Raw genomic sequence first — 24,477 nt, 5'->3', positions numbered from 1 at the left:
TTGAGTCGAGATAGGATAATTCCGAGTACCATCCGATTACAAATACAGTTTAGAAAGTCAATCAAATACGAGTCAATTTTGTTTATTTAAGATTTCACAGCGTTTAGTCAAATTGGGTCAAGAGTTGACCGATTCAACATATATGCCAAAATTTTAGTAGGTATACCGTAGTTTTCAAGCATTGTCGTTACTTTTCTATCAATTCTCTCCTTTAAAGTATTCTCGTATTGTTCACTGCATCTAAACCTCCCCAATTCCACCACTTTTGAGATTCATACTCAATTGTCACCTATTGTTCGAAGAATCACTAGACCAATGTCCTCGACACTGGTCCTTAGGAGAGGAATCAAGAGCATGAGACAAGAATCGAGAGCATGAAACTAACATAAAACCAAGCGACAAGAATCACAAGACCAGAGTAAAATTATCGCGATTCTTATCCTTCCATAGCCATGGTAAAAACAGAACCGGATTCCCTTAGGTCGCCCGGACTTTATCAGATCAAAGACAAGGACACATAACAGTATGTGAGCTCAGTATCTTGGTACTTAATTCACTACTTTTACAAAAACATACATTTTTCTAGATAAAAAAGGTACAAAAACTAAAGAGCTTCAAGTATACATGAGGTATCCCAACCATGTAGATTGCGGTCCATTTTCAACACAACCTGGATACCACTACATTCTTTCAACCAGGAAAAGGTCCCCCCTTTTAACCCTTTACAATATAAAGCCTCTGCTTGTTTGAATGTAACCGAGGGAGGTAAAAGAGTTTGGGTTTTCTTCATAATGTACCAATAGACACCCGTTTGACAGCGACAACGTTTTTGTCACCGGTGTAAATCAATGATTGGGTTGAAACCGGTTTACCTATATAGTCATATACTACCTCTGTTTTTTACCGTTCATAAAATATATTGTTTGTGTCGGATTAAGGCAACGGGAGAGGTTGTGTACTATGTTGATGTACTAAAGATCAGTTCTCTTCAACTTAATTTCAGTCTAGTCCAGTCTAATTCATAATTTCCTTATCTCGTAAACAATTCAATTCAGCTCAGTAAATCAGAACAGGCTCTAAGTGGGTGTAAAAAAAGACTTGGATAAAATAAAAAAGAGAGGGTAAAAAGATGGGCGGGTGGATAAAATAAGAGAAGGAAAATGTTTAGTTACTTAAACGGATGAAAACGATAAGTATTAAACTTTCTAAAATTGAAGTAAAGCAAGCCGATGAATCACCCGGGAGTTTTATGTATGCCGGAACAGCAAACTAGCATAGCTATCACCGGGATTTCTACTTCATATTATATTATCCTAATTTACTTTGATCAATTAAGGAAAAATAACCTTAAAACTAAAATGGGTTTAAGGTGGAAGTGAATACAAAGACATAAGCTAGTGGGTCATTCATCAAAAAGCAACTTTTCATACAAAAAACTTCAAACTTTTTAAATACAAAAGGAACAAAACAGGGAAACAAAAGAAATTTTTTCTCAAGACCCTCGCGGTCCTGGACAATCGAATGAAATTTGTACATCATAGTCTAAACACTAGACATTCAACCTTTTGTTATTCAAGTTAGAAGAACAGTAACATAAACGAAAAAGAAAAGAAAACTCCTAGCAAATCTGCAGATTTCTCCCACCCCTTCACATATGCACAAGCTATGCAGTCACGACGACAAACACCCTTAAAAGAAAGGTGAATAGTGGCCTTAAATAAGAGTCACTTCTTACTAAACCCAAGCTGCTGGAAAACATTCAAAACTTTTGGAAATGTACCAAATAAGTGAATAACTAAATCTATACCAGCCAAGAAAGCCGTTCTCTAGCTGAAAATGGTGGTCCAGAAGCTGGTTTAAAAATTTGATGAATAAAGTTCCTCCCAATTTGCAGCAGCGGCTATGTACATTCACAATGTCACCAGACCTTAAACAGTTACATATTCCTCTACACAGGAATATTATCCAAGGTGTACCCATCGAAGTCGAAGTCCCCAGACCCGATGCCTTCTTGCTGCTAGAAAGCAAACACAACTTCAGATGAGTTATGGTCACAGGCAAGAGCCCTCAATATTAGGAGTGCTCTAAAAGGTGGCTAAACCCACCCTACACACAAACAAAACTGAGTATGCGGAAAATGCGTGGAAGTTTCAAAAAAGATGACTAATGAAAAACTAAAAGAGTATTTAATGGAGGGGAAAAAAAATCTTAAGAGGAGAAAAAATATGCAGATGGATGGAAAACTGATTTTGACACACCCTTGATTGGTATTGGCACACTTCCATATGAGAAGAGCATAAACCTGCTCTCATAACAGGTATGCCAAAATCAATTTTTGGTGAGCCAAAATCATTTCCTAAATAGATGATTAGAATTTATGATGTGACCAACAAAGATTATTACTCTACAGTGTATGATGCTACCTAGACAAATCAACACTTATAACTAAGGTCCACCAAATGATTTGCTAGCTTAATGGTGAACAAAGAAAGGTTTACATGTTAACCAAAAAAGTAGTTTGTTATATATATGTGCACTTGTTTTGAAGAAGGATGGAAAACTGCCCTGGATTGATGGGTGTGGAATGGAAGTGTTAAACTGTAACAAAAATCAAAAACCAATTCCAATCCTAGCATTGTAAGGTTATTACCTCAAAAAACTTATCTTCACCAACTTGTACCAATATACAAATTAGAAGACAGAAGGTTAGCATTTTAGCAAGTCAATATATTGAAACATGATTTTGGATCTATTAATAGGTTACTGCACATCAATGTTATCATTACTATGAGAGCAGATTTAAGATACTTTAAGCAAAAGACTTTGATGATGACAGATATGATTGCGTAGGATAATGTGACGTTAATTTATCAAATAATTTGTTCTTGTGAAAAAAGAAGAAATAGAGATGTACGAATGAACTACCGGTTCTGAAAGCAATTGGAACAAAATACTGTCAAAAATATTTAATCTAGAAGGGAGGCAGAAATAGAAATTTAAGAAAGCAGCATCAAAATCACGAGTAGAAAACTTAAATCCAATAATTATTTCCTCAATTGCGTTCAGTATTAACAAAGCATAACTATTTTTACCAAAAGTTAATCAAAAAAAAAAAACATAACTAAGACCTATTCCTTACCTGCTTCAGCATTATGGTACTCAACATGTCTTCCGGACTATAGTCGAAAAGGTTAGCCCCTGGGTTCACCACATCAGAAACACTTTCCGCCTTTACCCTTGAAGAATTGTTGACGTGTATACTGTTGTAATTTTGATTAACGTTCTGCATTCCCATATGTTGATTTTCTAATCCGGCTGAATACATTGGCTTCCCGGCCATAGAATGTCCATTCTGCTCATTCTTCTGACCAGAGACATAAGACTGATTCACCATAATTGAGGGTGCTACATTTACACCACTTTGCACGGATGGTACATGTTGGGAAGACCCTGCAAATCCCATATTAGGATTCTGCATCTGCCATTCTTGTGGCTTATGCTGAAGCTCACTGAACATATCATAACTTCCAACAAATCCTCTTGACACTTTAATATCAGAGCCAATTTCCTCTTGATTAAATCCCTTGGAAGTGATAGACGTTATTCCTGGGGTACTCCCTAATGGAAAGCTATTGCCGGGCAATTCTGGGATATGGTTCACAGAGAAATCTACCACCGAGGCAGACTGATTAACAGGGTCATAGGGAATACCATTTCTAGATAGAACTGCATTAGCATTCCCATTTGACTGCAATGGCTGCCCTACTGAGGGTTGAATCCTCGGAACTTGACTACTGATACTTTCATTTGAAATGTGTCCCCTTTGTTGTGGGACCATCTGCTGCATCAATAAAGAGCTACTCTGATGGCTACTTGAAGCATTAGCTTGCATGTTCATGCTCCCAAGTGTTTGTGCAGATTGATTCAAGCCTGCAAGTTGCTTTGGTTCCATGGTTGTCGGGATCCCGTGCAGCAGGTTCATTTGCTTACTAACATTGCTAATTTGTGATTGCTGTCCATCTCCATATCTTAATTTGGAGTTTTCAAAGCTAAACAGGTTTCTCTGGTCAACAAATGGCATCGAAATGCCAGGTTTAATAGTAGGAGGGAGTCTTGTGTATGCCGCTAGAGTCTGTGCTGAAAGTTGACCCGTGGCCGCAAGAGTTTGGAGATCAATACCTCCCAGGGATGACATCGTGCTGAAACTTGGGTCTTGGGGCATAAATGAGCTGTTTAAGCCACCTTGATGCTGTGATACTCCACTCAGCCTTCTCAGATACAAGCGGTATTTCTGAATCAGGCAGCACAAGATTTGAGTTCAGAGAGAAGGAAACAAGAAAGGAGTTGGCAGTTACATTTTTTTGTTCTTTACCGTTGACTTTGAAAAAATAAATAAATAAAATTGATACCTGAAGATGGCTAGCAACATTTTCTCTTGTAAGCCCGGGAACATTCATCAGCTCCAAAATCTTCTTTGGAACAGCTTCTGAATACAATCAGATAACAGAAAACATAAGCTGGGAGCAGAAACATACTATATCTGGAATAAAACAAAATGAGAAGTGTTCACTAGGCATAATTCATAGAAATTTTTGACTCTGGCAGAGAGACAAAACAACAAACTCTCTTTTCAAATGGGACATTAAATAATTAATATCTTTCTCTATTTACCATTATTTAGGCTAAAACGAATACGAAACTATATTTTTATTTTCACCTTTCATCCAGATGGGGTGTGGCAATCGAACTGTGACCAAGCTCAGCAGATTAGATGCCAAAATAACAATACTAGAAATTTAAATTTCAAGGCTCAAACAATTCAAACACTTCAGCTATAGCCTTGAACAAAACATTCACAATACTAGAAATTTAACTTTCATGGCTCAAACAATTCAAACACTTCGACTTTAGCCTTGAACAAAACATTCTGTAAGAGGTGACTTGGATAAAAACATATTCATATGACAGCAAAGAGATGTAACTAGAGAGCCTAGAACTTTGTTTGACCTTTATATTTGTGCAACGTACATACATAGCCATGCACACCGTCATCCGTTCGGTTTTGTTTTAATTTTTCCTCAATTATTAAATTGCTCTAAATTGTCACAAAACAAAATCATAAGTATGAACATACACATTTACTTCTGAAAACATCGGATGCCTTAAAGGCTTAAACAATCATGAACTATAATTACTAGGATATGACTGTTGTCAGCTGCTTAAGCAAGGCACATTTCCTAAAGATCAATGCAGATTTGTTTGCATATGGGAACAAAATAAGTGTAATTAAATGAAAGGGATTCATACTGTCAATGCCGAGCTGGTTAACAGCAGCCACAAACTGTTGGTGAAGCTCAACTGACCAAACAACCCGAGGTTTCTTGAGTGTAGTTGTATCATCCTTATCATCAGCCTCGTCATCCTCGCCACTTTTCCTCTTTGAATTCTTCCAACTCCCATCATTAGCGGGGGATGAGACTGCATCATCGTGTTTTAGCTGCCGGTCCCCTTCATCCCAGCTACCCGACTGCTCAACATCTTTATTATACTCATACTTCTTCTTCCTCACCACATGCTGCCATATGTTCTTAAGTGCCTCAATTCTCACAGGTTTGATCAAATAATCACAAGCTCCATGAGTAACTCCCTTCATGACTACTTGTTTGCTATCATCCGCAGACATCACTGTTTCATTGCAAACATTAGCACAAGAATTTGTGAAATCAAACCAGAAATCAAGGATAGAGCATCAACTTAGATAAATTGCACTAATTTTTCAATACTTACTGATAACAGGTAGATCCATTTCCAAACCAACTTGCTCAAGGAGTTTAAACCCATCCATATCGGGCATATGCACATCGCTTATAACGACATCAAACCCGTTTTTGTTCTCACGGAGCATGTTTAAGGCATGTTCAGCTCTATTTGTTTTGGTAACTGAAACAAGCAGAATTTTCCGCAATTCAATTAGCAAATCAAGGAAAATTCACTAATCTATGATCCAAAATCCCAAAACCGTTGAAACATAAATATACATCCAAACTATCTACAAGTCAAACATTTTAAACAACCCTAAATCAGTGCCAAATGATTAAAGAAAAATGATTATAATCCTAAAAAAAAAAACCAACAAATCCGGTGTACTTCTTTCTCATACAAAAAACAAGTCAAAATATAACCAACATCCAAATTAATCATGTACTCTTAATACATATAACTAAACTGAATCAATCATTCAACTTACAACACCTAAAAAACCAAAACCTTCAACTAAAAATCCATTAATCAAAAGTCAATCACAACAAAACACACAAATCAAATCACAAAACCTAATTAACCCGCCAAAAAAATATAATTCTAAACATTAAAATAACAATAAAAATGAATATTACAAACAAATAAATCAACAAACTAACAATTAGATCAACAAAATATACACCCCAATAATTGAAAAAAAAATTATACACGGTAAAATTTTATTTTATTTTTTTTTTACCTTCATACCGACAAGTTCGGAGCATCTTCTCTAAGATGGTAAGGCAAGTTGGATCATCATCAACCACAAGTACTCGGAGACCTACCGGAAATTGGTCGGCGGTAACAACTTCCGACGATTTCCGGCTAACCGTAGAACTAGTCATAGCCATGGATCCCATTAATCCACCACCCAAATTCATCTCATCTAAAATTTTATTAAAAATACCCAAAAGAAATGGGTTTGACCCACCAAAAATTAATTTCCAAAAACCCAAGGAATTATAAAAATAAGATCAAATTTGTGAAGAAAGTAAACTAAGCATGAATTTAATTAAAATTAAACACAAACCCAGTTTAAAAATTGTAACTTCAAAATGGAATCTTGAAGATACAGAAGAGAAAAATAAAAAAAATAAGAAATGAAACTCAAGTGTAAGATTCTATTGAATTTTTACTGATTTTGACTAGGTGAAAGACTGGATTTTTGGTGGATTTAAGAGAAAATATTTGAGACCCAGTTCCAAATTCAGAAAATTGAACGGACCCAAGTTGAGATCTTCCCGAAATATTGAGAGAGGAGAAAAGGGGAGGAGAGAGAAAGTGAGGTTGAAGAGAGAGAAAGTGAAAGAGGGATAAAAGCAAGAAGGAATAAAATTGATGGGTTTTTTTTATATAATTAAAAATTATGAGGTTGAAGACATGGCTTTCTGCAATTCAATACTTCTGGGTAAAATCATCATCAAGAAAAAAAAAAAAAAAAAAAAAAAAAAATGGGGTTTGATTATTTTATTACAAAGTGGGTCTGTTTGATGAGTGTGGATCCAGCTCACAAACATTTGGTACTAAAATAACAAATCTCATCTCACTAGTTGTGAAAGTGAGGTTTTTATAGGTTTATTCAAGAAATTAAAAAAATTTACCAATTGGAAAAATAAAAAATTGAAGTAATTTTGTAAGAAAATTAATTTGCCGACTATCTTAACTAGCAACTTGCTGGCAATATGAGCTGAAAATATCTAAAGTTTCCCATTTTAATGAGATACTAATAATTCATCCCTTAATAATTCACTCTCACATGGGTTTTAAAGTTTGAAATTTGAGATCATGAAAATTACCAAAAGGTGACTTACTACTCAACATGGTAATGTTAATTGTGGAAGTGGAATGATAAATGTAATTAGTAGCTAATTACTTTAATTAAAGAGGTTGTTATTGGCGGAAGATCATGCTAATTGAAGGCAGAATCGTGATTTAATTATGTTTGCATATATTGTTTAGGAGTAAATTTTAAGTTTGAATTGATACAGAGTATTTGTTTTTTAAAACTTGGTTGAATGGTTGGTGATGTACAGATGTTTAAGTAATAAATAAACATGCGGAATTTGGATTTAGCATTGTGGAGATTTTGAAATTTAAAATTTGTTTTAACTACCATAAGATCGGGTTTTGCCATAATTCTTGGAGATAATATTCACTAGATGCTTAGATGGTCCACAAGCTAGTTGACTTGGTTAACTTACTTTTCTAACTAAGTTCGCGTTAATTTTTCATAAGATATATCTTATCTTTCATTATGGAAAAAAAATTATAAAACTACTCATTAGAAACATAAGAAATTACATTCCTTATTTGTATTAATAATTATTAGAAACGGAGTTTAGAGTCAACTCATATATTCCAAGATTTTTGTACCTACTTTAAAGTTTGACTTATAAAATAAAAAGATGCATAGTACTTCCTTTTAATCTATCAAGGAATACTAAAATGGTATTTTGATTTTTAAAGGTGTAAAACATCAATTATCTTTTGAAAAAAAGAAAGAAAAAAAAAACCAAGGCATTACTTTTGCCATGAATTGAAAAATATCTATTAAGAATTGAATCATTGACATTTATTGAGGTTATAAAACACTCAGTCATGCCATGTAAATACCCAGATTCATGCAAAACAATTTATTATTATGATCTTAAAGAATCATTATATATTTACAGTAAACAATTTATATAAAACACTCACTTTTATGACAATTTTTTTTATCCCGTGTAATTTAAATCACATTTAACAAAAATCATCAATATATAAATAACATTTTGTTCGAAAAAAACATTATACAAAATAATTTAAAAAATCAAACAAGCAATATACAACCCTCAATGAATGAATTCTAAATTTCTAACAAAACCCAACTAAAGTTTTTATTTAATTAAAAAAAAATAAATAAAAAAATAGTTTTGTAAATAAAATAAAATAAAACCAAACCTAACCCTAATCAAAATCAAAATGATAGGGTATAGTCTAAAAATTACAAATAGACTAGTAGTGAGTAGTAAGAATAGGTCTTTGCATATGGTACGTGGCTAGCCACACCCACACTTTGTTTTATAATATCAAAAATTTTGCATTGGATTAAACTTTTTAAGCTTTTGATTCACCACTTTTTGGGTTTTCCAGGAGAAAAAGCTACCAGTAATTTCTACTTTTCATTTTAATAATTACATATAACAGATTTTTTATTATTGTTTATTTTTGTTATTTATTTTTGTAATAAAATAAAATAGTACAAAAGAAAACAAAACAAAGCCTTTTTTTTGGCCAGACCTCGTTGATTCTCGTGAAGGTTATCTCGTTTGTTTTGGCTCAAGTCTGTTACTTCTCTTCGTTCAGTTTCTCTAAAATCCTTTGTACTTTGCCCCATCTTGACACGTGTATTTTCAAATTTTTTAAAAGTATTATCTTCTAAAAATCATACTACCTCTCAGTATTTCATTTTATTTCAAACTTCTAGAGTGAAAAAAAGAAAATGTTATATTTACAAAAACCCAATAATATAGGAAAATTTTCTAAAAACATTCATTAGTAGAAAATATTCCTCCGCTATGATAAATCTAAAAATATTGTAAATTGCAATTACATTTTCTTACAAAAAAACCTAAGAATTTTAGTTAACCCAAATCCCTAAGAATTTTACGTTTATTATGTTTGTCCCGTTACCCTTTTCACAAGATTTATTAGTTATAATTTTATTTTACAATTACTTTCACCCTAATTGCTCTACGGCCTGGCCTCTATTTATTTATCATTGTCCTATTATTTAATCTATATGGTTAACTTAAAAATTCATTTACATACGAGTCCAGTAAGTAATTTATACAAAGCAAATAATAGAGCTTAAAATTATACTCTATGAAAATAACATGCATGAAACTCTCCTCCTAAGCTACTCAATGAAAATAAAAATATAATTAGAACAACTGACGCCAAGAAAGAGTTGCCTTCAACAATTAAAGTAATGATCATGTGATTTGGGTAATATTGAGAAAAAAAAAATTAAAAGTACTTGACTAATTCAATGAAAATTACAGTAATTAATTTAATAATCATGTTTATTAAATAAGTACAATTAAATTTGTCCGTACTATGTAAGTGATGGCATGTATATTTCTTGTTAATCATCTTTGATTTCAAAAAAAAAAAAAAAAAAAAAAAAAAAAAAAAAAAAAAAAAAAAAAAAATTACGTGCGCCGGCGACACTCAACTCTATAGAGAATTTCACTCGTAAGTTCTTAAATTAAACTAAGTTTATCATCTAAACAAATGTCAATTAATCACTAATTAGCTGTATGCCTATTAATAACATTATAAGTCAACACATGTCACTCTTTCTTTATTTTCAAAATTGTGAATTACATGGAACTTTCTTATAAGTTATAAACATCGACCTATCTTTGTCGCGTTAAGGTTGTGTTCATTACATCTTATATGAGAAAATGTTGTTTAATTCAAATTCAATGAGAAAAAACCAAACAAGAATAATAAAATCAAGCCATGTCTAATATCAATGTTTACCTAAAATTTCATTTCTGAAAAGCATACATGCATTAATATGATTCTAATGAAATTTCATTTGATAATTTTTACTAAAGACTCATTACCACTAATTATATTGATATCTCTCCACTAACTCAACTTCCATTATGGAACACTTTAAGTTAAGCTAGCCTAGCTAGCATGCAGATTAACGCTTGAGAGTAGTGGGGGAGGTAAGGAAGACCCCCAACTCCTTAACAAATGTATTTTAATGAAATACGGACTTGTGATCTTAATTAAAGTCACAAGATGAATTCCTCACCAACTGCACTAAATTTGTTTGGCTCTCACTAACCCAGCTTGCATAACTTTACTGAGTATTACATACTTTGTATTATTTTTTTTATTTTTTTTGGCATCACTTGCATTAATTTTTCCTACCAGTTATCTCTCCCACTAATAATAAAATTATATAATATACCACACTAACTATACTTTATATTGTAAGATTCTATATATTAGCATATGACTTCTCTAAAAATATGCTTCAATTCTATAATTTCGATTAATCCAAAGAAACAACAAAGGGAGTACAAGTATACAATAAACATATTGCATAATTGCATATACTACGTAAGTAGATGCCTCGAAATGATACTTCATCAATTTTTGGTAATTCCACATGCACTACTTAAGAATAGCAATGTCTTTTTAGGGTAATCACGACACAAAACAAGTAGAGAGTGAGTGCAAGTGTGTATAATGAAAATAATAACGTACATGTACACTAACATTAGTATAATTACAAAAATACATAAATTAAAGCAAAAGAATCTCTCCCATTTAATTAGGTGTTTCTTTTAGCCGCTTGGCTTAAATTAATTAAATTGGAAAAAGGGATCAAAATATGGCTTAATCTTGTTTAATTAAGCAGGTTTTACTTTTAATAAGTTTGAGTCATATGATAATAAACCAATGTGATACCCAATCATACACTAGTATATACTTTGGAATCTTTAATTTGACATTTCCTTTTTCTTTTCAATTTAATTAATCTTTTTGTTTGTAATTATTAAGTGTAACTTACTCAAACCAAGCAAAGAAAGTGGCCTGGCCCCAAACTACGGATTACTAAATGTATTTCAACTTCAACATCGTAAATTCTTGTTAGATTCTTAAGATAACGTCTTGTCTTTTGATTTTTGTAAATTGCATGTGAACATATGAAAATTTAATATACCAAGTTTTAACTGGCTAGCTAAATCTGTAAGAGGTGTCGACTCTGTAGAGTCTTTCATCTTACCTTTTTTTTTTTTTTTTTTTTTTTTTGGGTAAAGGATCAACCAATTTTTAAAAATCAAGCATGTTTTGATTCGGGCTTATGACTACTTGACTAAGAGGCTGAAAACCTTGTTTTAGAACATGGATAAATCTGATACACAGAGCTTAAAATTATTCACAAACTATTGGGTACAATAGTCCGCACCCAATAGTTCGTGCGACAAGAAGGTGCTAATGGTAGCGGCAGCAGTACTCCATCCTTCCACCACCTGTAAAATCCCCAAATAATACTAAGAAAAAACGAAATCTCCAAAATCACAAATAAAATCAATAAATGACCTTAAATTGAAAAGGAGCAAAAAAAAAAATAAAAAATAAAAAATAAAAAAAACTTACAATTGGAGGTGCTAATGGCGCGGCGTCGACTTAAGGTAGAGGTGGTGGTGAGTGGGTTCGGTGGTTGATGATCTGCGACTAGCGATGAGGTGGTTAGTGGGTTCGGTGGTTGGCGATTTGCGGTTGGTGATGCCATGGTTGGTGGGTTCAATTGGTGATTTGTGCGATGGTGGCGAAGTGGTTGGTGGGTGCGATGGTGGCGAAGTGGTTGGTGGGGGTGGTGAAGAGTGGGGCTCGCGGTTTGGGGGGTGAATTGGAGATTCAATCTTAAAAAAATTGTTTTTAAGAGATTCTTTAGAGTGGTGAGTTGTTAAGAGATTATTAGGGTAGAACTATTTGATCCTGTTTTGTTGAGGCATGCATTAGTTTTGGAAGAATTGGTCATACTTGAGTGAGAGTTGTTGCGTAAAAGGGGGAAAGATCAGTTTTGTTTGTTTAGTACAGTTCCTAATTTTCTTCTGTCTGCATAAACAATTCATTTCAACTTTGTTCAATTCAATTCAGTTCCTAATTTCCTTCCCTCATAAACAATTCATTTCAGCTCTATTCAGCTCAACCCTAATCAGTTTACTTTAGTTCAGTTATTATCAATAAATCAGAATAGGTAGACATGTAACAAACCCAAATTTGTGAAAGATATGGAGGACATAAATTGAATATTATGTCAAAACGAACACTTGTAAACTAATAGGGTCATACATCTAATTATGATACAAATGACAACATTGATTCCATGTCAATTGGGTTAGAACGTACCACTATGTCAAGAAATCCCGAGCGTATAACCCACAACCACAAATATGACTACTATAATTCACCAAAATCCTTCAACTAGAACCGTTAGACGTGAAAAAACAATTTCATTCATTAACCCAGGCTAGACTCGATTGCAACAACGATAGATGATTTCATGCAACAATAGTGTTAAGAATTGGACTACTCACACACACTACTTGTTCTCGCCCATATCTGATTAAAGTCGCATCAAGCCATCCTGATTGAAACACGTACTACTTCCTCATCGATCATGGATACCCTGTGTAGACAACTAAAATAAGACAACAGACGGAGTTCCATTAGTTCGTCAAGGTATCCTGAGCTTACACCCACACAACGACAGATATAATAGAATTAAGAATTGGTTGGAATCCCCAAACTTATATAGGTTCCCCATAAACGAATATTTGTCGCGTTGTACCACTGCTTTGCCGAGTGAATCCCCGAACTACGTGTCCGGCTTGCAACAACAAAAGTCATTACAAGAAATAGTTGAAAATACCCAAACTAAGATAAAGCACAACGTCAACGGATGGACGATTTAGTGAAGGCAAGATGAATGATATTGGCTTCGTAGATTCGAGGTCGCGTCGTTTCAAGCAAATGGCCTAGTCAACATTCCTGGCCTCGAAAGCTATGATACTGTCATAATTCCCGCCTTGCCCCCGGTGAGATTTTTGTGTGCATAATACTGGCATTTGGCAATGCACACTATCTACCTAAGGTCCAAAGAAGGCCCAAAGGTTGAATAACTAAAATATAGTATTTTGGTTATTCAACCGTGAGTTGCCCACCTTCTCCTAAAGAGCTTTATATTGAACGTCTTGTGAAATTCTTGTGACACCCGATTGACGGTAATAACACGATAAATGGGTCAAAACTTGTGAAAATGTGATAATAACATTTCCTTTTGGTGAAATCCAAAGAATGGGTATCAATCTTAATTTTGACACTTTTATTTATTTATTTTTTTAAAATATTTTTTGTAGGCCCAAAAAATGGAAAATACAGGAAAAGGGCGACGGTAAATGGAAAAATAAGGAAAGTTGTTGAAATAGTTCCAAAAGATGGGGAAAAGGTTGGGAAAAATGGGGGACGGTTTTTTTGACACTTTTGCACATCCCATATTACCCTTATTGCACGTTTTTAAGGTTTGGGGTTGTTTAGATATCGGAATAGTGGTAATTGACATTGGCAGGAATAGGGTGATTGAGAGACAATTTTTGTTAATTGATGATGGAATGAGGTAATTGATTGTTTGCACGAGATAAGATATGATACTTACATTATAAACATAAATAGTAGTATGATTATATATACATAGTCTATCAATCAACACACCACATCACATCAATCAACACACATGTGAATAGTAGTATGATTATCCATAGTTACATTATAACTTGTGTTATTTTTCATTACTATTGTCAAATGACATAACATCACTATTATACTTATATGACATTATTGTACTTTATGACATCATTATTGTTCAATCACATCATATTATGACATCATTTCATTATGTATAAGACATCATTATAGTCAAGTCAAGTCACATCACTTCATTACATTTTTCTGACATCATTACAATCAAACATATATTATACTTATATGGCATCGATCATTATATTTCATGAATTTCAAAAATAAAAATAAAACATGTTTTTGGTACTTTATAAACATCTTTATAGGCATCTTATGGTTTCAAACCACTTTATATGACCCCAGGAGTTACCCTACAGATTCAGTTTATTTTTTGAAAAATTGTCAAAATTGATCCAAAAATCATATATGACCCCAGGAGTTACCTTCAATTTCGGACAAATTTTCACTTTTCTGGACCCGGGAAAAAAATTGTCGAGATACTTCCCATGGACCCTAATGCACCCCAGAAGTCCATTTGGGTGGGTAAAACCATCCAATTTGCCTTTAATATGTCAATTTACCCGTTTACAACTTGCACCAATTTTATAAACTCAAGGCTACCACGGACATTTATGACAACATATAATGATCATATATGATTCCAAATGACATTATATGACCCCGTGATGCATTCCTTGGTATCTCGAGACTTTCCGATACCGGGTCTCGAAACCTCTAAAATTGCCCAAAAAACGTGAATTATAGCCTTCAATTTTGCAAATTTTCGACTTTTTTTGACCTAGAAACAAATATTGTTGAGAATCTTCCTATATAATCTAATACCTTCTGGAAATCCAATTGGGTGGGTGGAACCATCCAATTTGCCTTAAATCATCTGATTTATGTGCTTTCATACACGCCTCTTGTATTGGCTACAAGCTTTCATGTGGCCTTTATGTAGCCGACTAATTGTCGTATATAGGTCAAAATTTAAACATTATATGACCCCGGGATGCATCCCGTAGAATTTCGTGAATTTCTGACATCGGGTCCCGACATCTCTTGAATTGCTCTGATTTTGTGTATTATAGCCTTCAAATTTGGCTTCCATACAATATTTTTTCATTCTATGAGATTATACATATAAGTACTTCTACGGGTTCCCAAAGGGTCTTGGGAGTCATGATAGTGCTCGAAACCATCTCATTCATCCATAATAATCATGTCTTAAGGCAAAGACGACATACCCTCAAATGATAAAATTATCTGATATGTTTGTATGCCTTGTCCTTGGGTACATATGTCCTGTGCACATGCCACAAGCCCCGACATTGATTCCATGCCAATTGAGTTAGAAAGTAGGCTTCTATATTAACACGATATATTGTATGCCTTATTTTGAGTTTTTGATTAAAAATTGTAATCTAATTTAAAATTGCATTGATGTGCTGACGATATTACACATTTACATTTATTTACGCTCACTTATCACCTAAACGAAAAATTATATATGCCTTCCGTGCATGGAAAACTAACCACAAATGTCATTTATGCGCAATGCAATTACACGCATAAATGTTATTTACATAAGACTTTTCGCATGACAACTCCCTATTTCAAAACCCTAGCTAGGTTAGTTGCATAGATGTGTATTTCATTATCTCGACAATATATTTTCCTCGCTACTAAAATGTATCTCTCATATTCTTCTAAAAAATATATATTATTTGTAATATATATCATGCCGATCTTCTTTGTAAATCTATAACAAAATCCTCGCAGTTTTGCATCATATTTCCTCTGTCTCGTTTTAATAACTTGTTCCATAAAAACTCTCACAAAAATTGCTTCAATGGTGCAAGTTAAATGAGATTAGAAGAATGTTAATCTTTTCATTTTCCAATTATAAAATTAAAATCCATTGAATAACACTATTTAGTTTTTGTTACAATCAAGCATCAATATGGTATGGCGCGTAAATTATAAGTGATGCCTATAGCAAATTTGGTGAGGAGGGAGGGTCCTATGGTATAAACCTCAACTTCATCTCATTTCTTTAAGTCACAAAATGTTATGGAAATGTTCTGTTTTGCTGCCTCGAAGTTACGCACCTTAGACATGTTGGGATGAAAGTAGTCATGGCCCTCATGAGGGTGGCTCCACAAAACGTGAATTTTCATGTTTTTCCTATGTCAAAAAATAAAAAATATATACTATATAAAGTTTTGTTTTAAAGTACCTCTTTTGTGTTATAGTTAAAAAATATTAAGGGTCAGTTCTCATTAACTGAACTCAGCTGAACTGAATTGAATTGAACTGAAATGAATATTTTATAATTAGAGAAGGAAATTAGGAACTAAACTGAACTGAAATGAGCTGAACTGAACTTAACTGAACTAAACTGAACTCAACTGAGCTGAACTGAACTGAACTGAATTTCAACGTAAGAGAACAGACCCTAAGTTCAACCCAATGCTTATTTAAACAATTAAGTTAAAAAATATAAGTTCAATATAATACAATTAATAAGTCAAATAGAATAACAATATTTCTAATGTGTCAAGTGAGAGTGTGAGACCACTATACAAAAAGATAGAGCAAAAATGATAAAGAATTATGTAGATCATCTCTAGTGGTGAGATTTAACTTTAAATTTTAAAATATAAACTGAGTTGTTTTTCACACCCAATAGTGATTCGCCTATGCCCTTTTTAATAAAATTTTAAAATCATGTGTTTGTTGATGCCTATAAAGAATTATATTGATACCAACATACCATCTAAGTATGATCAAACACCAATTGACAATGACGCATATTGGCTGAAATTATTAGTGGAGTCGGTATTTGAATTGCTAATATAACCTTTCATTGAAATCTTTATTATGCCACAAGATGCATTTTATACTTCTTCTGTTTTTTTTGGAGGCATCATTTGCAAAAACACGGAATCCTAGACAATTGTGAAGATAAAAGAGATAAAAAGAAAGAAAAAAGAGGACCAATGTGATATGGGAGTTAGAAGAGAATATGTTACGTAGTACTCTATAAATAAAAGGGAAAATGATGCATCTAAAGAGAAGCAGAGGAAGTAAGCAAAATAAAGCTACTCATTCTATTTTTTAAATTACAATAATTTCTATAATGGTCCTATTTTTATTTTATTTTTTTATTTTCTTAAGCAAACCCTTTCAACTAGGGGTGAGCAAACTGGGTACCCGGTCAAAATTTTAGGACCCGGACTTGGAATTGGTTGGAATCGGGTCCTAAAATTCGGATCCGGAATTGGAATTGGTTCAACCAGGTTCTAAAATTTAGGAATTGGAATTGGAACCATCGGGTACCGGTTCCGATTCTGGGTACCCACTTGTGCATGTAATTTTTAAAATATAATACAAATTATAATTTTTATTGTAGTTAGGTTCATTTTTAGCATTTAATACTTATATTTATATGTGCATTAAGCTATTTGTAATGATGTTAGGTATTAATAATACTTTTTTATTTTACAAATTAGATACATTCAATGTATTTTTATTATTTAAATTTAATTTAGTTTACTATATATTGGGTAACCGGGTACCCAACCGGTTCCGGGTCCAAAAAATTGAGAATTGGAATTGAAATTGGTTATAACCGGGTCCTTAATTTATTACCCAGAATTGGAACCACTGGGTCCAATTCCGGTTCCGGATCCGCCAGTTCCTAACTGGTTCCGGTTCCAATTCCGGGTATCCGGAATTTTTGCTCACCCCTACTTTCAACTCATCCCTTGTAGTTTTAGGTGGCCACATCATCATTATCAAATTGCATCAATTTAAGCTATAAGCTTTACAATGACAAGCTACTACGAGCCTGTTCTGATTTACCAACCTGAACTGAAATATTGTTTACAAGAGAAGAAAATCAGGAACTGAACTGAAATGAAGCTGAAAAGAACATGCTTTACCTCTTGTAATTTTAGTAGGTCTTACATGTTTATTACGGAGTAACTTTTTTTTTTTGAAGGAAATGTTTATTATCTTTTCAAATAAAAAAAAAACAATTCAAAAATAATAAATCATTTTATTATCTAAATGGACAACTAATATTTTAGGTGAAGTGAAACAACACAACTAGGGGTGGCAATATCATCCAAACCCGATGGATAACCATCCACCCGATCCAAATATATGGATGAAAACCCGAACTTAAGCGGATGACGGATGGATGATGGATGGGTTGGGTGACGGATCGGGTCGGATACGGATGATGATACATCCAACCCATCACCCGATCCATCACCCGACCCATCCATCCACCCGTTAAATTTATATATAAAAGAATAAAAATAAATATTTTTTTTAATAAATTAATGTCTATTGTAGTGTTAGGAATTGACATTTGTTTTTAATTTAGTAAAAAGGAACGAGTATTAGAAGGATGTATAAAAGTTTTAATTAATTGATCATTTTTTTTCAAATCTCAATTTTAATTATTAATGTGCAAAGTTGTATTTATATATATGTTTCACCCGAATTATCACCCGATCCACCCGATTCATCCATGGATGACGGATGGATCGGATGTGGATGAAGGAAAATTAGGTAATGGATGGGTCGGGTGATGGATTGATTTTTGGCGGATGGAGGCGGATGAAGCATCACCCGACCCACATCCGATCCATTGCCATCCCTAAACACAACTTTGTAGAGCTATGTAGTTTCATCAAAGTTACAATTTTATTAGTTCCATAGTGATGAGCTACTAGCTCCAAGGGCATGTTCTTTTTGGCTTATTTTCAGTTCAGTTAAGCTTTAATAGATTCAGTTCAATTCACCTTTAATAAGTTCATTTCAATTCAGTTTTAATATGTTCAGTTCAGTAAAGTAAATTAGATCAGACTCTATTCAACCATCGTAGATGCTCCACAAGACAAATAATTTCTCGTTTTTGTAATGAATAGAATAGAGCCTAATTAACGTCTGCATAAATAATGTAGGTAGGAAAAGCAAAGGCGGTTAATGGCAAAAGAGTAAATATATCAAAAACAAAGGGCAAATATTCTTGAAAAAGTGAGTGTATAAATTATCTGTACCTCATACAAGAAGGAGAGGAAGGTCGGTAGAGAGTGTTGTTGCCTCAGCTCATTCTCTCTCCTCAATTTCCTGGACATTTCATATCTCTCCTTGCACAATTTTTTTAGGGTTTCACCCACAAAAATTTGATAAAAAATTTCCCATAATTTTCAACATAGCAGGTGCCTTTTTGTTGAAATTATCTGATTTTCTGAAGAAATTTGAAGTGAATTTTTCTGGGTTATTGTTTGATCATCTTCTTCATCATCATCTAAAAAGAAGAAGATCAAAAAATGGACGGTGGTGATCTATGGAGCTCTCGTCTTTCTTCTTCTTCTTCATCATCTTTCAGACGTTACCAACTTCGATCTGGTTAGTTTTTATTTCTGGGGTTGTTTTTATTTTTCTGGGTTTTCTGCAATTTTTGATTTTATCCCCAATTTTTGTTTGTTAGTTGCCTTGAAATGTGAGAAAGGATGGAGTTTTTTAGGGTTTGTGGGGGGACCCAGTTGAGAAATTAGGTGAAAAATCTTATCTTTTTTGTTTAGCTTTGCTTAATTTCTCAAATTGGGCTTCTATCCATTTTAGGAAAAGTTGAATTGAGGTGTTTTTTGTTGTTGAATTTCATGTTTTTGTGATTATTTGGTATAATTTTGAAGAGGGTTTTCTGGGGTTGGTGAGATTAAGCTGAAATTGATGATCTAATGGAATGAACTTTGGGAAATTTGGTTTGAAACAGAGGCTTATTTGGGTGGTGATGATTTAGAGGTCGAAGATGATTACAAACAAGAGTTTTCATGCCCATTTTGTGCTGATGAGTTCGATATCGTGGGGTTGTTTTGCCATATGGATGAAGAACATCAAGTGGAGTTGAAGAATGGGGTAATTATCCTTAACATTACATCATAGTATAGCATATTATTAAGGCGTTGTTAATCTGTAACATTTTTTTAGTAAACTAGTATATTCCTTTAACTACTTGGGACTTGTTTGTCCATTGTGGATATATTAGTTTAGCTTTTTTTTAATCATAGATAGATTCGAAGCGTTCAATAGCTTTGCATTACGCCATACATGTGCATCTTTATTAAAAGTTACTTAAAGCTATGATCTTTACATGAATTTTTGTTGTTGGGGTTTCGTTCATGGTGGGGTTGTGGCTTCATTGTAAGGTTTTGTGAGAATCATAGATCGTGTTGCTCGTTTTATGGATTGTTTGTGGAGCATGATTTCATTTTACACCCTTTTGCTGTACAAATCTATGAAGATAGTTGTTGGTGCTTCTATGACACTTATTGGATCATTGGTGTTGAATTGAACTGTATTGCATAGATGTCCCACCCATGTATATGTCTTCAATCTTAGGTATGTTGATTAGCATGTGAGTTTGAATGGGGAAGCTTTTTGTTATCATGTACTGGTATCATGGTATACTATAATGCCTTTGCATGAAAAACTTGTTGGATGTGATACAGTTATAGCCCTTCATGACCTGAGTGACATTACGCTACTGGAGGCCGTCACGGGTTTTGTGGTCTTGTGACATATATTTGACTAAACTTTAGGTTTTTTTTTTTTTTTTTTTTTTTTTTTTTTTTTTTTTTTTTTTTTTTTTCCCGTTAGTGAATGCATAACATTTGGATAATCATGTGTTGGACAAATGTTTTCCCTAGCTTGTCTCTTGTAATTGTATGCTTCCTTTTCTGCCTTTTCTGCTTTCTAAGGGATATGCAATGTCATGAATTTCATTTATTGCGAGATTTCTTTGCCCCATGGAATTTAATTACAACACAAGGTCAAATTCCCTTCCCCTTTTGTGAATGAGAAATATTTGGTCACTTGTCTGCTTGACAAGCTGCTAGACTGATCTACGTTATTTTGTATATGGGTTATTAGGGATCATATTTTCATTACTAATGTAGTTTTCACAGGGATTTCTTAATGAGGATCTTTGTGAAACATGTGTGGCCTTCTGAATACATAACTACTTCTGGCTTTATTTGATACTGAATTAATGCACATGATTGCTTTACTTCTTGCAGGTTTGCCCTGTATGTGCAAAGAGGGTGGGAATGGACATGGTTGGTCACATCACAATGCAGCATGGAAATATATTGAAGATATCCTTTCTTTTTTTTTTTTCCTAATTTGTTTTTTGAAGTTTGATTCATAGAGTGATAATTTTGATGTTCCTTGTGTTCCATAAGGTCTCTGTGATGTGTGGCACTTCTCTCTCAGAAACATAATTCTCTTTTCCATGGTAGAGACTAGAACAATTAGCCCTTTGTAGGTTTTGTTTTGAAGGAAGATTTTCGATATCTAGGTGTACGTGTAGTGATAGTCTGAAATTGCTTATCTGTGTTTTTTCATTTACAACTCAACCAAAATTGACTACTGCAAAAATACTTGGACTTGATTGTAGCCTATATCACTTTTGGAGCCTACTTGCCTCAATGCGGCTTTGGATATTTTTCTGTAGCTATATGTTGCTCAAGTTTTTAGTCATTAGATTGTCCTAATGTCTAAGTCAAAGCTTAACTTCTAACTTTGCTACCTCGTTAGCTTCAGTAAGTTTTAATCTCATTTTGTCGGAAGTAAGCTCTTTTGCAGTTTTGACCAATGCAGTCTCCATAATTTAAAAGTGGATTAGCTGAGTATGGAACTATTTTATTGAAATTTCATATATAAGCGTGTCAGGTTGTTTGATTAATTCTACATTATTAGTACAATGACAGATTGGGTTATTTAGTGGGAATATTTTCACCTTTGCTATTGGCTGTTATCTCCTTTGAAGCACCCTTTATGAAGTTAAGTTGTGATTAATTGTGTTTCCTTGACTGGAAGATTACGTTCAGCGCAGAAGGAGGTTGCGCAGGGGTGTTCCAAATTCAATGTTTAGCATATTGAGAAAGGAGTTGCGAGAAGGAAATAGGCAATCCCTTTTCGGAGGGTCCTCTTTCACTCTTTCTTCGTCCAATCCAGACCCTGATCCTCTCTTGTCCTCACTTATATACAGCTCTTCCTCTGCAGAAGAACTTGGAAAGGGAGAACCTTGTTCTTCTAAGGAAACAAGCCCACTTCCACAAGCTGTGGAGGAAACAATTGAAAGGTAAGATAAACCATTTAATTGTCATATACATTTTTTAAGTAATGCTTTTTAGTATTGGTTTTTGCTCATGCTCTGAATGATGTAACACAGTGCCCTGACACCTTCCCCCCCAACCCCATCTCACAAATAAATGGGGAAAGGATAATGAAAAGCCATTAAATATCCTGATACGACACTTGAGCACCTATAATCATGTTGTTTATTTGTAATACTATGAATCATAAAAAAAAAAAGAGACCTTTCCTTCTGCATAATTAGTTTTGGATTGTGATCTTGTGCCAACTTTGGAGACCATCACATTATTTGCCAGATGTTTAATAAGCACTTCAGGTCCTATGGAGGACCCATATAACTGTGTATTGTGCTACACATTTTTTCCGAATTAAATAATTCATTATGTAGCTGCTTAAAACCTGTTGTGATTGGTTAGCCAAGCCTTCCACCTTTATCTCATTAAAGTGGGACAAAGTAACATGTTTGGTTGCTCTTAGCTGTGTGTTGCCATTGTGCATGCATTATTTGCGCATTCTTTCTAGAGAATAAACATGCTGTTAAATTGTAAGAATGGCTATTAACATGTTTTGTGCACTTCATTTTTGGGGTTTAAATCTTTTGTGAGAATTATAGCATAGGAAAAATCACTTCACCTTGTGATTGACTGGTCATTGGCTAAAGAAGACAGAAATGTGCTAGGAAATCTGATACGAAAACAGTAGTAAATTAAGAACATAAGATATGTATGATGTTCAATGCTCCTCTGAATTGTTTGTATGGATAGCATTGTAAGCAAATGAAAGACGAATCTCATTTTTGACTCGTATTAGAAATTTAAGCTGGTTGATCAACATAGAAGCTAGACATTTATATTTGAAAAGGTATAGTAAATGAAATTAGATGTATATGAATTATTTATCAACTCCAACTCCCTTTTTCAGCTTTCATCTGCATTCCATGAGATTACCATTTGAGCTTCCATGCATTACATTAAAAATCTGTATTTGTTTGTTAAGAGATTATGAAATGAGTTTCATGCTAATGATTTGCATAATATGCAGTTCCCAGCATTCTGTGCTTTCTGAAAAGGAGCATGAAGAGAAGGCTAGGAAGTGTGAATTTGTCCGAGGATTGCTGCTCTCCACTATGCTTGATGACATCTTGTAAAGCCGATGGCCAAGATTGCAGATATTGTGAGCCTTAGGAGGGAAAGGGAAAAACCAAGAGGATTGAAACCAATGTTGTAACTTGTGAAAGAGAAATAGAGCGAGAGAGAGAGAGATGGGGGGAATATCATTAGGTCTCAGGGTAATGTTCAAAGTTAATGTTGTATTTCTTGGTGTATTTAGACGGATTATGCAAGTGCAATATTTTAAAAGGTGGAATAACATGTAATCTTATCTGTTATCGCTTGCTTCTAGTGGTTGTATCTTCCATGAAAGATTTTGTACCACAATGGGAGTATTAAACTTCAAAATAAGAACAAGAACAATGTTCTATTTATCCTAACGATTCCTCTTGGACAACCAAACATCGAGTTACTTGAATGATTCTAATGCTAACTTGGCAGTGGTTTTTGCTCGTATCAACACGCCAGGAGCCGTTTGATTGGGCACCTGAGAAGTCGTTTCAAATTGATATCATCTCATATGGTAGATTAATACAAACGCCAGGACCCTAATGACAAATATAGCAGATAATAAATTCCACACGCTAATATGTGTTACATCCAAAGGCTACTTTACAAACACTCACTCTTTCGTTCTATCTCCAAATCCATCAAATTATTATCTTGTCTTTCTACATGAGAATCCGAAACCTCAAAAATTTCTCAAAAAGCGTGGATATTAGTTTTCAATTTTGGAATTTTTTGACATTTTTTCACCCGGAAATAAAAATTGCCGAAATGTTTATCATGGTCTCTAATACCCTCCGGGAATCCAATTGGGTGGGTGGAACCATCCAATTTGCCTTTAAACGGTCAATTTACCGATTTACAACTTGCAACGATTTCATTAACTGAAGCCTACCACGAACATCTATGACAACATATAATGATCATATATGGTTCCAAACGGCATTATATGACCCCATATATATTCCCCAAAATCTCAAGACTTTTCGACACTGGCCCCGAAATCTACCCCCCCACCCAAAAAAAAAAAAAAAAAAAAACTGTGGACATTAACCTTCAATTTTGGAAAATTTTG

The 24,477-nt window shown here is 33.8% G+C and overlaps 2 protein-coding genes across 4 annotated transcripts; one reads left to right on the top strand and one right to left on the bottom strand.

The window, feature by feature from the left end:
• Positions 1-1,472: 1,472 nt before the first annotated feature.
• On the bottom strand, positions 1,473-7,252 carry LOC145631424 (two-component response regulator ARR2-like). Of its 3 annotated transcripts, none has more exons than XM_081683493.1 (6): positions 6,500-7,252; positions 5,788-5,940; positions 5,308-5,685; positions 4,410-4,486; positions 3,140-4,291; positions 1,473-2,014 (listed from the first exon to the last, which is right to left on the bottom strand). In XM_081683493.1, exons 1-6 carry the CDS (start codon positions 6,678-6,680, stop codon positions 1,949-1,951), a joined length of 2,007 nt encoding a protein of 668 aa, XP_081539619.1. In that variant the 5' UTR covers positions 6,681-7,252; the 3' UTR covers positions 1,473-1,948. The 3 variants fall into 3 exon arrangements, with proteins under 3 accessions (XP_081539619.1, XP_081539620.1, XP_081539618.1); XM_081683494.1 differs by having other exon boundaries at positions 1,473-2,017; positions 4,410-4,483; XM_081683492.1 differs by having other exon boundaries at positions 1,473-2,017; positions 6,500-7,251.
• An 11,939-nt stretch (positions 7,253-19,191) lies between these two features.
• Positions 19,192-23,674, top strand: LOC145631423 (protein DEHYDRATION-INDUCED 19 homolog 4-like). Its single transcript, XM_081683491.1, has 5 exons — positions 19,192-19,536; positions 19,904-20,046; positions 21,207-21,284; positions 22,014-22,273; positions 23,329-23,674. The coding sequence occupies exons 1-5, from the start codon at positions 19,458-19,460 to the stop codon at positions 23,432-23,434; spliced, it is 666 nt and encodes a 221-aa protein (XP_081539617.1). The 5' UTR covers positions 19,192-19,457; the 3' UTR covers positions 23,435-23,674.
• The last annotated feature ends 803 nt before the right edge of the window (positions 23,675-24,477 follow it).

Source organism: Chenopodium album, chromosome 5, assembly GCF_948465745.1.
Source record: "Chenopodium album chromosome 5, dcCheAlbu1.1, whole genome shotgun sequence".
Lineage (NCBI taxonomy): Eukaryota > Viridiplantae > Streptophyta > Magnoliopsida > Caryophyllales > Amaranthaceae > Chenopodium > Chenopodium album.
This window is presented reverse-complemented; position numbering and strand designations above follow the sequence as displayed.

Excerpts from the sequence above, each read along its gene's own strand:
- LOC145631423 (XM_081683491.1), top strand. The coding sequence starts at position 19,458 with ATGGACGGTGGTGATCTATGGAGCTCTCGTCTTTCTTCTTCTTCTTCA. Across the intron at positions 19,537-19,903 it reads ACGTTACCAACTTCGATCTG|AGGCTTATTTGGGTGGTGAT; the intron begins GTTAGTTTTTAT and ends GGTTTGAAACAG. Across the intron at positions 22,274-23,328 it reads GTGGAGGAAACAATTGAAAG|TTCCCAGCATTCTGTGCTTT; the intron begins GTAAGATAAACC and ends CATAATATGCAG.
- LOC145631424 (XM_081683492.1), bottom strand. The coding sequence starts at position 6,680 with ATGAATTTGGGTGGTGGATTAATGGGATCCATGGCTATGACTAGTTCT. Across the intron at positions 4,292-4,409 it reads ATGTTGCTAGCCATCTTCAG|AAATACCGCTTGTATCTGAG; the intron begins GTATCAATTTTA and ends TGCCTGATTCAG. Across the intron at positions 2,018-3,139 it reads GTACCATAATGCTGAAGCAG|CAGCAAGAAGGCATCGGGTC; the intron begins GTAAGGAATAGG and ends TTTGCTTTCTAG.